This window comes from Dendrobates tinctorius, unplaced genomic scaffold, assembly GCF_039654945.1.
Source record: "Dendrobates tinctorius isolate UK_male_01 unplaced genomic scaffold, ASM3965494v1 ptg000103l, whole genome shotgun sequence".
Classification (NCBI taxonomy): domain Eukaryota; kingdom Metazoa; phylum Chordata; class Amphibia; order Anura; family Dendrobatidae; genus Dendrobates; species Dendrobates tinctorius.
In genome coordinates, this window is record NW_027361771.1 from 38,422,456 (window position 1) to 38,437,008 (window position 14,553).

At 43.7% G+C, this 14,553-nt stretch overlaps 1 protein-coding gene across 1 annotated transcript in view; it reads right to left on the reverse strand.

The window, feature by feature from the left end:
- The window catches only part of RPS6KB2 (ribosomal protein S6 kinase B2), a 63,282-nt gene that overhangs the window by 15,702 nt on the left and 33,027 nt on the right, over nt 1-14,553 (reverse strand). Inside the window, exons 6-12 of the mRNA XM_073588252.1 lie at nt 5,688-5,745; nt 5,505-5,605; nt 5,283-5,373; nt 2,204-2,294; nt 900-1,007; nt 710-772; nt 546-623 (exon numbers count right to left, since the gene is read on the reverse strand). Of these exons, the coding sequence (XP_073444353.1) occupies nt 546-623; nt 710-772; nt 900-1,007; nt 2,204-2,294; nt 5,283-5,373; nt 5,505-5,605; nt 5,688-5,745 (590 nt within the window). The remainder of the gene's footprint in view (nt 1-545; nt 624-709; nt 773-899; nt 1,008-2,203; nt 2,295-5,282; nt 5,374-5,504; nt 5,606-5,687; nt 5,746-14,553) is intronic.

Below are 14,553 nucleotides of genomic sequence, written 5' to 3' on the forward strand. Positions count from 1 at the left end.
ATTGTTGTTTAAAATTCATTGTGGTAATGTCTAGAACCAAAATTAGAAAAATGTTGTCTCTGTCCAAATATATATGGACCTATCTGTATATAAAAATGCAAGTAAACCTCCTAAAAACCTTGCCAAGTTGTCATTGTGTTTTAATGCAAAGTGGTATTCAGACATTAGTTAGCATTTATGGCCGGTGGAGAGATGAGTAGACCACAGGCTTGCCGCAATGTACATTGTCAGTGGAGGTACACATGCTTAAAAGTCAAATGGCCCTCGACTCCCATGAAGATTGGCAGTGGACAAACAACGAGAGCCCAAGCAGAGGTCCAATGAACACCACTGGCTTTCAGTGAATATTCGGGGGTGATGTGCTCAGCTACAAGAACAATAGATGGCACAATTATTCAAGACCTCAAATGCATAGTTTGACTGTAGCTTAGCTTATGCCACAGAATTAAGGGGAGTGCATAAGGCATACCTAAAGAGTGCCATCTATGAGTAAGTCCCATACTACTACCATATCCATCTGCTCCACTCTTGTTTAATACACTTACCAGGTTTGGCTTGTACGGTGGTTCTATTTTACATTGCAGAAGATCATCCCAGTGAATTTGTCTGAAGAACTGGTGTTTCTGCATATTAAGAGGAAAACAAAAAACAATGGTGTGTGTGTGTATATAACACCTGAGGACAAAATTGAAACGTTACGTAATGGCACCTGTATGTCAGCCACATCAGCTTGTCCAGAACCAAGTCTTTGAGCTGGATTTTTCTTCAGCAGCTGGAAAACAAAAAATGACTCAATAGACGAATGGAAAAAAAATAATAAATAAAATCGAAGAATAAAAGGACAATAGACAAACATAACAATCAAGAATAAAGAACAAAATGATACATTGATACATTACCTTCTTCAAAAGATCACAAGCATCTGGTGTAAGGTAAGGGGGGAAAGTTGGCTTTCCTTTAAGAATCTTGTCAATGATCTTCTTCCTGTTGTTTCCAGTAAAAGGGGGCTTGAATCGCACAAGGGAAAAGAAGAGATGGGGAGACAAAAAAAAAAAAAAAAAAAACAACCCGTGAGTATAAGAAAACCATATCACACACCAAAGATACGGCTAGTTGAATTCACCTTGTGAAAATATACATAAGGCGTTCGAATCCCTTCATAAATTAAACATGTTAAAGGGAATCTGTCATGTCCTATTAACCTGCAGATATGGAGTAATTTGAAGGTTAACAGTATTACAAAAAAGCGTGGCCACCACGCTGAAAGCCTGGCTACCAGGTGTAAATTAACTTTATAAAACCCGGCAGGATTCAGTTATAGACTACTGCTGGCTCGGCTTCCGTCACCACTAAGAGCATATACTGAGAGGAAGCTGTAACCACACACCCCAGAACACTGAGTGACAGCGGTTCCTATACTGATGTACCACAGAGCCGGCTGTCAGTCTGTGCCGGGGTGTTGTTACAGCCGCTTCTGTGTACTCAGAGGTGACAATTGGATCCCTACTTGTCAAGCTAAGGGCAGGGTCATACGGCCGGATTTCTCGTGTGAGAATCGCATTGTAAAGCTTGTACTGGCTGTCGGCTCTCCTGACCTGAGCTTGACAGCTGCACAGTAATCCAACATGCTGTCTTGCTCAGATCAGGAGAGGTGTCGGGCCAGTCCGTGCAATGCGATGCAATTCTCGAACGAGTTATATGGCAGTCAGACCCTGCCCTAAAAGGCATTGTCCAGTGAAAACAGTCATCACTGAGAGTGCTGAGACTCATCAATAGGCACATCTGGGAACTTTTTTCCCCGTTATAAACGTGGCATGTCAAGGCTGCCAGAAAAAGCCAAGTGTGAGACCGCCAGCCATCAACAAGTTATCACCTATTCGAAGGATGAAAAACACTTTTAAAATACCATATCAATCTGGGCACCAATTTTTTTTTTTTTTGCATCAAACTCTCAGTATCATATCCTTTTTTCCAAACACTGCCTTTTCTCTAGCAGTTACAAAGTTACTGATTTTTTATTTCCTAGTGCCCTACTGTTATTGCAGTGATTTACTGTAGTAACAACAATCAGATCGCAGCTGTTCTGGTGACATGTTTCTAGTGTTACCCTGTGAATTTTATCATTACCATGCTGTTTAATAGAAAATTTGAACTAAAAATAAAATGAAATGGTAACTGATGCGAGATAAAAGTGAACACTCACTGAACCGGTCAGCATGTCGTACAAAAGAATCCCGAGGCTCCACCAGTCCACTACCCGGTTGTGTCCTTTGCGAGCCAAGATTTCAGGGGCCCTTTTAAGGAAGATGGAAAAGACAACGATAAAAAAAAAAAAAAAAAAAAAAGTCAAAAACTTCAATATTTTCAGCTCATCCTGCTCTACCTACCAGCAGATCAACATCATGTTCAACAGGTTTGAACCAAATCCTTAGGTGTACCCTTTCTGCTATACATTCAGCTGATCTTGCGTCAGCAATTAAAGTTAAAAAAAAAAAAATTGCCGAAGGTTTAAAAAATAATGCTTAAAAGCAGGCAATGTGAGAAAATAATAGTAGTAAAAAAACCTTCATCTGTTAAATCATTCTCCTCCCCTGCTGCATTGGTCTTTGTTTACTTTGCTGCAGACATCATATCTTGTAGATTGATGTGACCACTGCAGCCAATCACTGACCTCAGCAGTCTTGTATTGTACATGAAAGCATGACCACTCAGGACAGTAAATGGCTGCAATGGTTACTTGGAACTACAGCATATACAGTGCCTACAAGTAGTATTCAACCCCCTACAGATTTAGCAGGTTTGATAAGATGCAAATAAGTTAGAGCCTTCAAACTTCACACAAGAGCAGGATTTATTAACAGATGCATAAATCTTACAAACCAAAAAGTTATGTTGCTCAGTTAAATTTTAATAAATTTTAAACATACAAGTGTGGGTCAATTATTATTCAACCCCTAGGTTTAATATTTTGTGGAATAACCCTTGTTTGCAATTACAGCTAATAATCGTCTTTTATAAGACCTGATCAGGCCGGCACAGGTCTCTGGAGTTATCTTGGCCCACTCCTCCATGCAGATCTTCTCCAAGTTATCTAGGTTCTTTGGGTGTCTCATGTGGACTTTAATCTTGAACTCCTTCCACAAGTTTTCAATTGGGTTAAGGTCAGGAAACTGACTAGGCCACTCCAACACCTTGATTTTTTGCCTCTTGAACCAGGCCTTGGTTTTCTTGGCTGTGTGCTTTGGGTCGTTGTCTTGTTGGAAGATGAAATGACGACCCATCTTAAGATCCTTGATGGAGGAGCGGAGGTTCTTGGCCAAAATCTCCAGATAGGCCGTGCTATCCATCTTCCCATGGATGCGGACCAGATGGCCAGGCCCCTTGGCTGAGAAACAGCCCCACAGCATGATGCTGCCACCACCATGCTTGACTGTAGGGATGGTATTCTTGGGGTCGTATGCAGTGCCATCCAGTCTCCAAACGTCACGTGTGTGGTTGGCACCAAAGATCTCGATCTTGGTCTCATCAGACCAGAGAACCTTGAACCAGTCTGTCTCAGAGTCCTCCAAGTGATCATGAGCAAACTGTAGACGAGCCTTGACATGACGCTTTGAAAGTAAAAGGTACCTTACGGGCTCGTCTGGAACGGAGACCATTGCGGTGGAGTACGTTACTTATGGTATTGACTGAAACCAATGTGCCCACTGCCATGAGATCTTCCCGGAGCTCCTTCCTTGTTGTCCTTGGGTTAGCCTTGACTCTTCGGACAAGCCTGGCCTCTGCACGGGAGGAAACTTTCAAAGGCTGTCCAGACCGTGGAAGGCTAACAGTAGTTCCATAAGCCTTCCACTTCCGGATGATGCTCCCAACAGTGGAGACAGGTAGGCCCAACTCCTTGGAAAGGGTTTTGTACCCCTTGCCAGCCTTGTGACCCTCCACGATCTTGTCTCTGATGGCCTTGGAATGCTCCTTTGTCTTTCCCATGTTGACCATGTATGAGTGCTGTTCACAAGTTTGGGGAGGGTCTTAAATAGTCAGAAAAGGCTGGAAAAAGAGATAATTAATCCAAACATGTGAAGCTCATTGTTCTTTGTGCCTGAAATACTTCTTAATACTTTAGGGGAACCAAACAGAATTCTGGTGGTTTGAGGGGTTGAATAATAAATGACCCTCTGAATAAACTTTTCACAATTTAAAAAAAAATTAAACAAAGAAATAACATTCTTTTTTGCTGCAGTGCATTTCACACTTCCAGGCTGATCTACAGTCCAAATGTCACAATGCCAAGTTAATTCCGAATGTGTAAACCTGCTAAATCTGCAGGGGGTTAAATACTACTTGTAGGCACTGTAATTGCTGCAACCTGGAGCGTGGATGCTGTAGCATGCATTTTTATTTTCTCAAACTCCTTGACAGTAGAAAAACTTTAAAAAAAAAACCTGGAAAACCTGTTTAATGGACTTGAAAGCTCATGCCCCTTGCAGCTGACATTCAAATATTGAAAGATTGCGATTCACAGAATTTTAGCATTAAGGAGATGGGTATGGCAAAGTGCACTTTAGGGCTCCCTAAAGTGACAGTGAGCTGAAAAGATCAGCTATCAAAGTGACCCAGATGCTATGGAAAAGTTGTGACATTGCTGTGTGTTCTCCGGCATGAGAGTGATGATGTAGCTTAGGGAAACGCACTCATATTTGGGATTTTCATACACAGGAAAATTCAGGCAAATCCCCCAACACATTCAGTAAGCGCCATCTTAGGCTAGTTTCACACTAGCGTTACCGAGCGCAGAGCACGGCCGCCACTAAGCTCCGCCCCTGGCCGCACCCCCTCCAGTCAGCTCCTCCTCTGATTGCATGATGCTGCATGCGATCAGCATACCCTATATTCAGCATTGGGTACGCTGGTCGTGCGCTGGTACACTTTTGCCGGCGCTTGCGCCCTCTTGGTGCTGCGCCGAGCGCACAAAAATGCAACACAGTGCGTTTTTGTGCGCTGGGCGCAAGCGCCGGCAAAATCATACCAGCTCACGGCCAGCGTACCCAACGCTAAATATAGGGTACACTGATCGCATGTAGTGTCATGCCATCATAGGAGGAGCTGACCGGAGGGGGGGGGGCAGAGCTTAGCGGTGGCAGTGCGCTGCGCCCGGCAACACAAGTGTGAAACTAGCCTTACATGGCATATTGGTACCATATTAACAGCATTGCCAAAAAAAATTTAGTTAATTTCCTGTTGAATAAGACCGTACAATCTTTCACACTTGCAAAATCAGAACGTACATATACTCCACCGTTCCACAGAAGGTGTGCGTCACGCTGTCTCCGTGAATAGACTCCTTGCACATTCCAAAGTCTGTTAGTTTGATGTGACCTAATGACGATAAGAAGTTAGGAAACCATGTCCCATGGGACACTGAAAGGATGACAACACACAACTGTATCCTTCACAAACATATACAGATTGGTAAAGAAGACACAGATGTTCAACTGTCACTAACTCACCCTGGGCACTAAGCATGACATTTTCTGGTTTCAGATCCCTGTATATGATCCCCAGAGAATGCAGGTGTCCAAGCGCGAGGGTAATCTCCGCCAAGTAGAAACTATGTGAGAAAAGAAGGACAAGATCACAGATGGAAATAAAGCCATGAAAGTACTGTACAGTTTCACTGTAGGATGACATACCAGGCAGTATCCTCCATAAAGATGCCTTCCCGCTCCAAGTGCAGAAACAGCTCCCCACCTGTAGGAGAAAGAAAATTCATGGAAGCCATTACTGCAGCTTTGGCCAAAAGTGACCCAGAACGGGACTGGAATGCAGTAATTTATTAGTACATCTGAATGTGCACATACAAGGGGAAAAATAAGTATTTGATACACTGCCGATTTTTCAAATTTTACCACCTACATAGAATGGAGGGCTGTAATTTTTATAGTAGGTACACTCCAAATGTGAGACAGAATCTTTAAAAAAAATAAAAATCTAGAAAATCAGATTGTATGCATTTTGCATAATTCATTTGCAATTTATTGCATGAAATAAGTATTTGATAGAATAGAAAAACAAAACTTAATATTTTGTACAGAAACCTTTGTTTGCAGTTACAGAGGTCAGACGTTTCCTGTTGTTCTTGACGAAGTTTGCACACACTGCAGCAGGGATTTTGGCCCACTAGTTCATACAGATCTTCACCAGATCCTTCAGGTTTCGGTGCTGTCGCTGGGCAACATCAAGTTTCAGCTTCCTCCAAAGATTTTATATTGGGTTCAGGTCTGGAGACTAGCTAGGCCACTCCAGGACCTTGAAATGCTTTTTACGGAGCCACTTCTTAGTTGCCCTGGCTGTGTGTATCGAGTTATTGTCATGCTGGCAGACCCAGCCATGACCAATCTTCAATACTTTTACTGAGGGAAGGAGGATGCTTGCCAAAATCTCACGATACATTACCCCATCCATCCTCCCTTTAATACAGTGCAGTCATCCTGTTCCCTTTGCAGAAAAGCACCCCCAAAGTATGCCGTTTCCCCCGCCATGCTTCACGGTTGGGACGGTGTTCTTGGGGTTGTACTCATTGTTCTTCTTCCTCCAAGCATGGAGAGTGGAGTCTAAACCAAAAAGCTAAATATTGGTCTCATCTGAGCACATGACCTTGTCCCATGCCTCCTCTGGATCATCCAGATGGTCGTTGGTGAACTTCAAACGGGCCTGGACATGTGCTGGAGTGAGCAGAGGGACCTTGCATGCCCTGCAGGATTTTAAACATGACAGTGTAGAGTGTTATTAATGTAATGTGGTAATGTGTTCGTTTGTGGTCCCAGCGCTCTTTACGTCATTGACCAGGTCCTCTCATGTAGTTCTGGACTGATCCCTGACCTTTCTCGGAATCATTCTTACCCCAAAAGGTGAGATCTTGCATGGAGCACCACACAGAGGAAGACTGACAGATATTATATGTTTCTTCCATTTTCTAATAATTGTGCCAACAGTTGCTGCCCTCTCACCAAGCTGCTTGCCTATTGTCCTGCAGCCCATCCCAGCCTTGTGCAGGTCTACAATTTTGTCCCTGGTGTCCTTAGACAGCTCTTTGGTCTTGGCCATGGTGGAAAGGTTGAAGTGTGATTGACAGGTGTCTTTTATACAGGTAACAAGTTCAAACAGATGCAATTAATACAGGTAATTAGTGCAGAGAAGGAGGGCTTGTTAAATAAAAACTAACAGGTCTGTGAAAGCCAGTATTCTTGCGGATTAGTAGGTTATCACATACTTATGCAATAAATTGCAATTTAATTATGTAAAAATCATACAATGTGATCTTCTGGTTTTTATTTTTAGATTCTCTCACAGTTGAAGTGTACCTATGATAAAAATTTATAGATCTCTCCATTCTTTGTAGGTGGGAAAACGTGCAAAATTGGTAGTGTATCAAATACTTACCGTATATGCTAGTGTATAGGCCGACCCCCTTAATTTTGCCACAAAAAACTGGGAAAACTTATTGACTCGCGTATAAGCCTAGGGTGGAAAATGCAGCACCTACAGGTAAATTTCAAAAATAAAAATAGATACTAATAAAAGTAAAATTAATTGAGACATCAGTAGGTTAAATTTTTTTGAATAGCCATATTGAATCAGGAGCCCCATATAATGCTGCACAAAGGTAAATAATGGCCCCATAAGATGCTCCATAGCATAATATGCCCCATATGCTGCTCCATAAAGGTTATTGCCCCATAAGATGTTCCATAGATTATGCCCCATAAGATGCTCCATAGAATATCCCCCATATGCTGCCCCCATAAGATGCTCCATTGAATATGCCTCCATAAGATGCTCCATTGAATATGCCCCCATATGCTGCCCCCATAAAATGCTCCATTGAATATGCCCCCATATGCTGCCCCCATAAAATGCTCCATTGAATATGCCCCCATATGCTGCCCCCATAAGATGCTCCATTGAATATACACCCATATGCTGCCCCCATAAGATGCCCCATAGATTAGGGCCCCATATATTGCTACTGCCGCTAATGCAGGTATTAAAAAAAAAAAAAAAAAAAAAAAAAAGACATACTCACCTCAGGTGCTGGTGTGCTGAGCAGGCGGAGACAGCGGCGCGCTATGGGGGAGAGGTGTCGCCGCTCGCTCAGGACCTTGCGCACTAACCACGTCACCGCGCCCTTTGCTGCCTGAACGTCACTGACAAGAGGACCCCGCAGGCAGACAGCAGCGTTGGAACCGGGACAGGTGAATATAGCATATACTTACCTCCCCCTGGCACGTCTCTGCAACCCCGTGCTCCTTTCCTTCCTTCAGCGGTCACGTGGTACAGCTCATTAAAGTCATAAATATGTGCATATTCATGACTTTAATGAGCGGTACCATGTGACGGCAGTAAGAGGAAAAAGAGACCATTGGACAATCAAGGGGACTGCAGAGACGAGCCGGAGGGGGGGGGGGTCAGTATGATCTGACACCCGCGCTCCCCCTCCCCCCTGGCTATATGACTCGCGTATAAGCCGAGAGGGGGACTTTCAGCCCCCAAAAAATGGGCTGAAAATCTCGGCTTATACGCGAATATATACGGTACTTTCCCCATGGTATATCCAAATGTTCCTATAGGCACCGCTGAACTTTATTCCAACACAGAGTTTTGGTTTCAGTCACCACTCTAAAGTATACAGAGAATCCAATGTAACCGCCTCCTTCAGCCCTGACTGACACTCGCTCCACATTGGGGTCGGCTGTCAGTGCCGGGGGCGCCATTACAGCCGACGATCTGTATACTCCGAGCGATGACTGAACCAGCGCCGCCTACGTGATTGAAACCGGAATGCTGCGGGGGGGAATAAAGTTAATTTTCTCCCCAGATCATTCTGCAAATTGGCACCGCCGGGTAGGTTAATAGCGCTTTTTCTGGTAACAGGTTGCCTCTAAGCTCTTTTTTAGGTGGAATCCATCAAAAGCAGTGAAAGCAAAGCAGCCCTTAGCAGCTAATGATTGTCGTATGAGCCCTGCACCCAATGTCACACTAGCCCAGCATTGTTGGAAGTAGGCCAGCATGTGTTATTTTTATTTTATAAGGCTATATGCCCACGTTAGTGTTTTAAAACGGATACAAAACCGGACTTCTCAGAAAACGTGCGTTTTTTTCTGCGCGTTTTTTCCACAAAAAAAAAACGCGCGTTTTCATGTATTTTTTTCCGCGCGTCGTCTGGACTCATAGGAAACCGCTAAAAAGGCATACTGAAGTGGAAAATAATGACCATGCTACGTTTTTAGCCGCTAAGCGTTTCCTATGTGGAAAAAAACGCATCATTTGGCACAAAAAGGCCAAAATGCATTAAAATTAATGGGATGCTTATTTTAAGCGTTTCTGAAGCGTCTGATCCTGCACAAACGCTTCAAAAACGCTTAAAAAAAAATGCAACATGGGCACACAGCCTAAAGGGGACTACTTCATTTAAAATGGGTACAACAAAGGTTATCAACCCTGCCATCTTCAATAGTCAAAATTGGGCAACTCCCTTTAATAATAAACCTACAAGAAGAATTGGAGTCTTAACGCCCCAGAATAAATCTGAACAAAGCTGTCTTTTAAATGTAAAATCTCATTTTATTGAAAAATACATATACCGTAGTACAAACACAATAAAAAATGAGTGTATTATCCCAGGGTGGTACGACACAAAAAGGGATGCATCAGAAAAATTGTATAGCACACATAAATTGCATTATAATACAGGGGTAGGTTTTAGCAGATTTCATCAGGCAAAAAGAATCAAAATAATGGGCAAGCCATCCAAATCACCCAAGTAAAGGCTGCTGAAATATCACTTAAGTAACCCTATAAGTATAGGTAGCAAAAAAGTCCCTCAACAATGTGAGAAACAGATTAAAAAATTTATATTCCTTTTTTAATCTGTTTCTCACATTGTTGAGGGACTGGTGCTGACTTTTTTGCTACCTATACTTATAGGGTTACTTAAGTGATATTTCAGCAGCCTTTACTTGGGTGATTTGGATGGCTTGCCCATTATTTTGATTCTTTTTGGCTGATGAAATCTGCTAAAACCTACCTCTGTATTATAATGCAATTTATGTGTGCTATACAATTTTTCTGATGCATCCCTTTTTGTGTCGTACCACCCTGGGATAATACACTCATTTTTTAATGTGTTTGTACTACGGTATATGTATTTTTCAATAAAGTGAGATTTGACATTTAAAAGACAGCTTTGTTCAGATTTATTCTGGGGCGTTAAGACTCCAATTCTTCTTGTAGGTTTTTCATTTAAAATGGGGTTGTACCGGTAGTGTACAACCCCTTCTGTTTGCTGCCAGTTTTAGTGTTCCTGACCAGGCTTGATTTAAAAAATTTGACATGTAACACTTTTTTGGTATTCACTCTGTAATGTTTCTTCCGATACCAGTGATTCTGAGACTTTATTTTTGAGACACTTTGTACTTTATGTTGATGGTAAAGATAGGGGAATATGATTGACATTTATTAGCTAAGTTTTACAAATTTAAAAAAATGCAATTTTCAAACTTTGAATTTTTATGCCCTAAAATCATATAGTCATGTCACTAAAAATCGCTCAAACATTTATGTCAGAATCATTCTTTCGAAATATCCTTTTATTTTATTGAGATGTAGCTGGCTGCAGATTGGCAAGTCCTGACAATTTGTATTACGCCAATTGGCGTCAAACATGTAACATAGTAACACGGTAACATAGTATTTAAGGTTGAACAGAGACTTTAAGTCCATCTAGTTCAACCCATATCCTAACAAGTTGATTCACAAGAAGGCAAAAAAAGAACCCATGCGTCAAACACTAAAGGTACTGTCACACTTAGCGATGTACCAGCGATCCCGACCAGTGATATGACGCGGTCAGGATCGCTGGTACATCGCTAAGTGGTCGCTAGTGAGCTGCCACATAGGCAGATCTCACCAGCGACATCGCAGGGGTCGCTACTTACCTGTCAGACAAGGCGATCCGGACGTCCTCCTGCCCGCTTCGCATGTCGTCACAGCAGGAAGCTGACGACAAGAAACGGTCCAGGACGTTCTCACGCGATCAGTGATAACCAGCGGGGGAGCGGTCGGAGGTAAGTATCAGACACAGCGATATCGCTATAACGTCACAAAAACCAGTGACGTTATAGCGATATTGCTAGCGATATCGCTTAGTGTGACAGGCCCTTAAGCTACACATTGGGGAAAAAAATTCGACTAGTTCCCTGGATCAACGCCCTATCAAGGAATCTAGTGTATATACCCTGTAACATTATACTTTTCAAGAAAAGCATCCAGTCCCTTCTTAAATTTTAGTAGTGAATCACTCATTACAACATCATACGGCAGAGAGTTCCATAGTCTCACTGCTCTTACAGTTCACCTGTACTAATAACTAAAGGGCTCTGCAAATGCAATCTGGAACTTGAAAACCATTCAGTAAAATTTGAGTTCTAAGCGGCACTGCTTCGCTTCTGTGCTGTGTCTCCAAATCGTAGTGTACAACCACAAATAGGGTATTTCTTACATTACTTCTTTTGAAAATGAAAAGCTTGGGGCTATAAGTACATTTTAATGTAAAAACAGTGAACAGAATTTTTCATTTATCCATTCATCTTTATCAACCATTCAGGTGCTTTACATGATCTAAAGCAAAATAAAAACACTTTTTTTGAATGTGCATGTGAACATAGCCTGACTGTACAACTCTGGTTTTTCCATCTGGAAGAACAGTCCCAAGAAAAAAAAAAAAAAAAAAAAAGTGCTTCAAATCTTCAATGTTGCAGGCAGCACTACTTCTGTAAAAAATGCAAGACCTTATGATAATTTTGAATATAAGTTCAGATGAGATGGGTTGTGGAAAGCCATGCAGCGGATCCTATAACTCGATAGTTTGGACCCTACTCCTTCTAGAGTAGGATCCTTTATAAGCAACAATACAGCCTTTTTCATCTATTGTCCTTCATAATTTGGAGTCTAGATATGGATTATTAAAATAAAAATATCTTAAATGATAGATACACTTTAAAAGGGGTTATCCCATATGTAGGGATTTTTGTCACCGTAAAATCCTTTTCGCCGAGCCAATCATTGGGGGACACAGACAGTGGGTGTTATGCTGCTTGCCACTAGGAGGACACTAAGTAAACACAGAAAAAAGTTAACTCCTCCCCCCTGCAGTATACACCTTCTTGCTAGTTGGGATTTCCCTAGTTCGGTGAAAAAAAAACAGTAGGAGCATTAAACGAATGACAATCATAACTCTGTCAAAACCTAAAAAATGCTACAGTGAGCCAATAGGCCAAAAAGGGTGGGTGCTGTGTCCCCCAATGATTGGCTTGGAGAAAAGGATTTTACGGTGAGTACACAAAAATCCCTATTTCTCCTACGCCTCTTTGGGGGACACAGACAGTGGGATGTCCTAAAGCAGTTCCTGGGTGGGGAGCATACAACTAATACCCCATGTACCCTTGGCTTAACACTGTGGTACTGCCGATTGCAGGATGCGTCTGCCAAGAGCTGCATCCGCACAGGCCTGAGAATGAATTAAGCAATGTTTGTAAAGGTATGCAGGATGGACCAAGTCACAGCCTTGCAGACAGGCCTGAGGAAGAATTTGGAAATGTTTTGTAAAGGTATGCAGGCTGGACTAAGTCGCAGCGTTGAAGACCTGTTCTGCCGACGCCTGGTGCCGAATGGCCCAAGAGGCGCCCACTGAGCGGATAGAATGCGCCTTAATCCCTGCTGGGACAGGTGTGTCCCAGACACGGTAGGATTCCTGAATAGCAAAGCAAATCCACCTGGCTAGCGTGTTATTTTTGACGCGGCTAGACCGTTCCTATGCCCCTGTGGAAGTACGAACAGGGCATCTGACTTGTGGAAGGGAGCCATCTACCGTCTCAGAGCCCTGACCACATCCAGGGTGTGGAAGGCCCTCTCAATGCAAAGGAAAGGAGCCAACAGAAGGAAGGCCAAATAATTTCTTCATTGAAATGAAAAGAAGACCCGACTTTGGGCAGGAAAGACGGGGACGTCCTGAGAGCTGCCTCGTACTGATGAAAATTCAGGAACGGAGGACGGCAGGACAGGGCTGCCAATTCAGAATCTTGTGTAATTGACATAATTGCCGCTAGAAAAGCCACCTTCCAAGAGAGAATAGCTTGTGGTGCATCCTGCAGTGGTTCGAAAAGAGCCTCCTGTAAGGCTCCGAGAACCAAGTCCCATGATTCCAATGGCCCTTAATATATAGAGGCGACACCTGGGAGACTCTCTGAATGAATGTCTTCATCTGAAGTTCGGTGGCAATTTTGCATTGGCATAGCACTGACAAGGCTGAAATCTGGCCCTCAAGCGAGCTAAGCGCGAGACCTGACGTTAATCCGGATTGTAGGAATTCCAATATGGAAAGAATAGAAAACCCCAGTGGGGATTGACCATGGTCCTTGCACCACGAGAAGGTTCTACAGGTGCGGTGATAAGTGCGCATGAACACGAGCTTCCTAACATTAATCATGGTGGAGATCACATCGGGAGAAAAAACAGCCTGTGCTAAAAACGGCCACGCCGTCATAGACAGGGCCCCAGAGTTCTGGTGGTAATTCGGGCCCTGTGAGAGTAGATCCATGCGATCTGGAAGTCGCCAGGGAACGCCGGCGACTAGTTGTACTAGTTCTGCATACCATGGCCAGTGCGACCAATCTGGCGCGACTAGGATCACTGGTATTCCCTCTGCTCTAATTTTCTTGATGACCCTCGGGGGCAAGGGAACAATGCACGAGAGCCGGAACCGGTGCCACGGCAGAACTAGGGTGTCCGCTCGGATGGCGCATGGATCGCGCGGTCGGGTAATGAATCGAGGAACCCTGTTTAGTCTTTAGGCCATATGATCCACATCCGAAGTCCCCCAGCGATGGCAGATCTGCTGAAAAAACTTCCGGATGAAGAGACCACTCTCCTGAGGCAAGGCCTTGGCAACAGAGAAAAACCACCGCCCAATTGTTCACACCCGGGGTGTGGATTGCTGAGATGGGCTAATGGTTGGTCTCGGCCCAATGGAGGATGTGACTCGCTTCGTGCATGTCCATCCTGCTCCGAGTACCTCCCTGCCGGTTGATATACGCCACAGCCGCGTTGTCGGATTGGATCCTGATGAGGTGATCTGCAAGGAGATGGTGGAGACTCAGTAGAGGTAATTTGATCGCTCGAATGTCCAATATCTTGATGGGGAGACGTGACTCTCGAATTAACCAACGACCCTGTGCCGTGTAATGACGAAGAAAAACACACACACCAGTCTAGGAGACTGGCGTCGATGGTCACCACCGACCATCGTACTGTACTGGGAGAAAGAACTTCCTTTAACTCAGGGAGGATTTCAGTGTCCCCCGCTTGGGGGCTCGTCTGACCCGCAGGGACAGAAGGAACCGGCGGTGCAGGGAGAACGGGTTCTTTTCCCAAGTTAACGGCAATGCATGTTGTAAAAGGGCGGAAATGGAACTGTGCGAATGGGACCGCTGCCACCAGGTT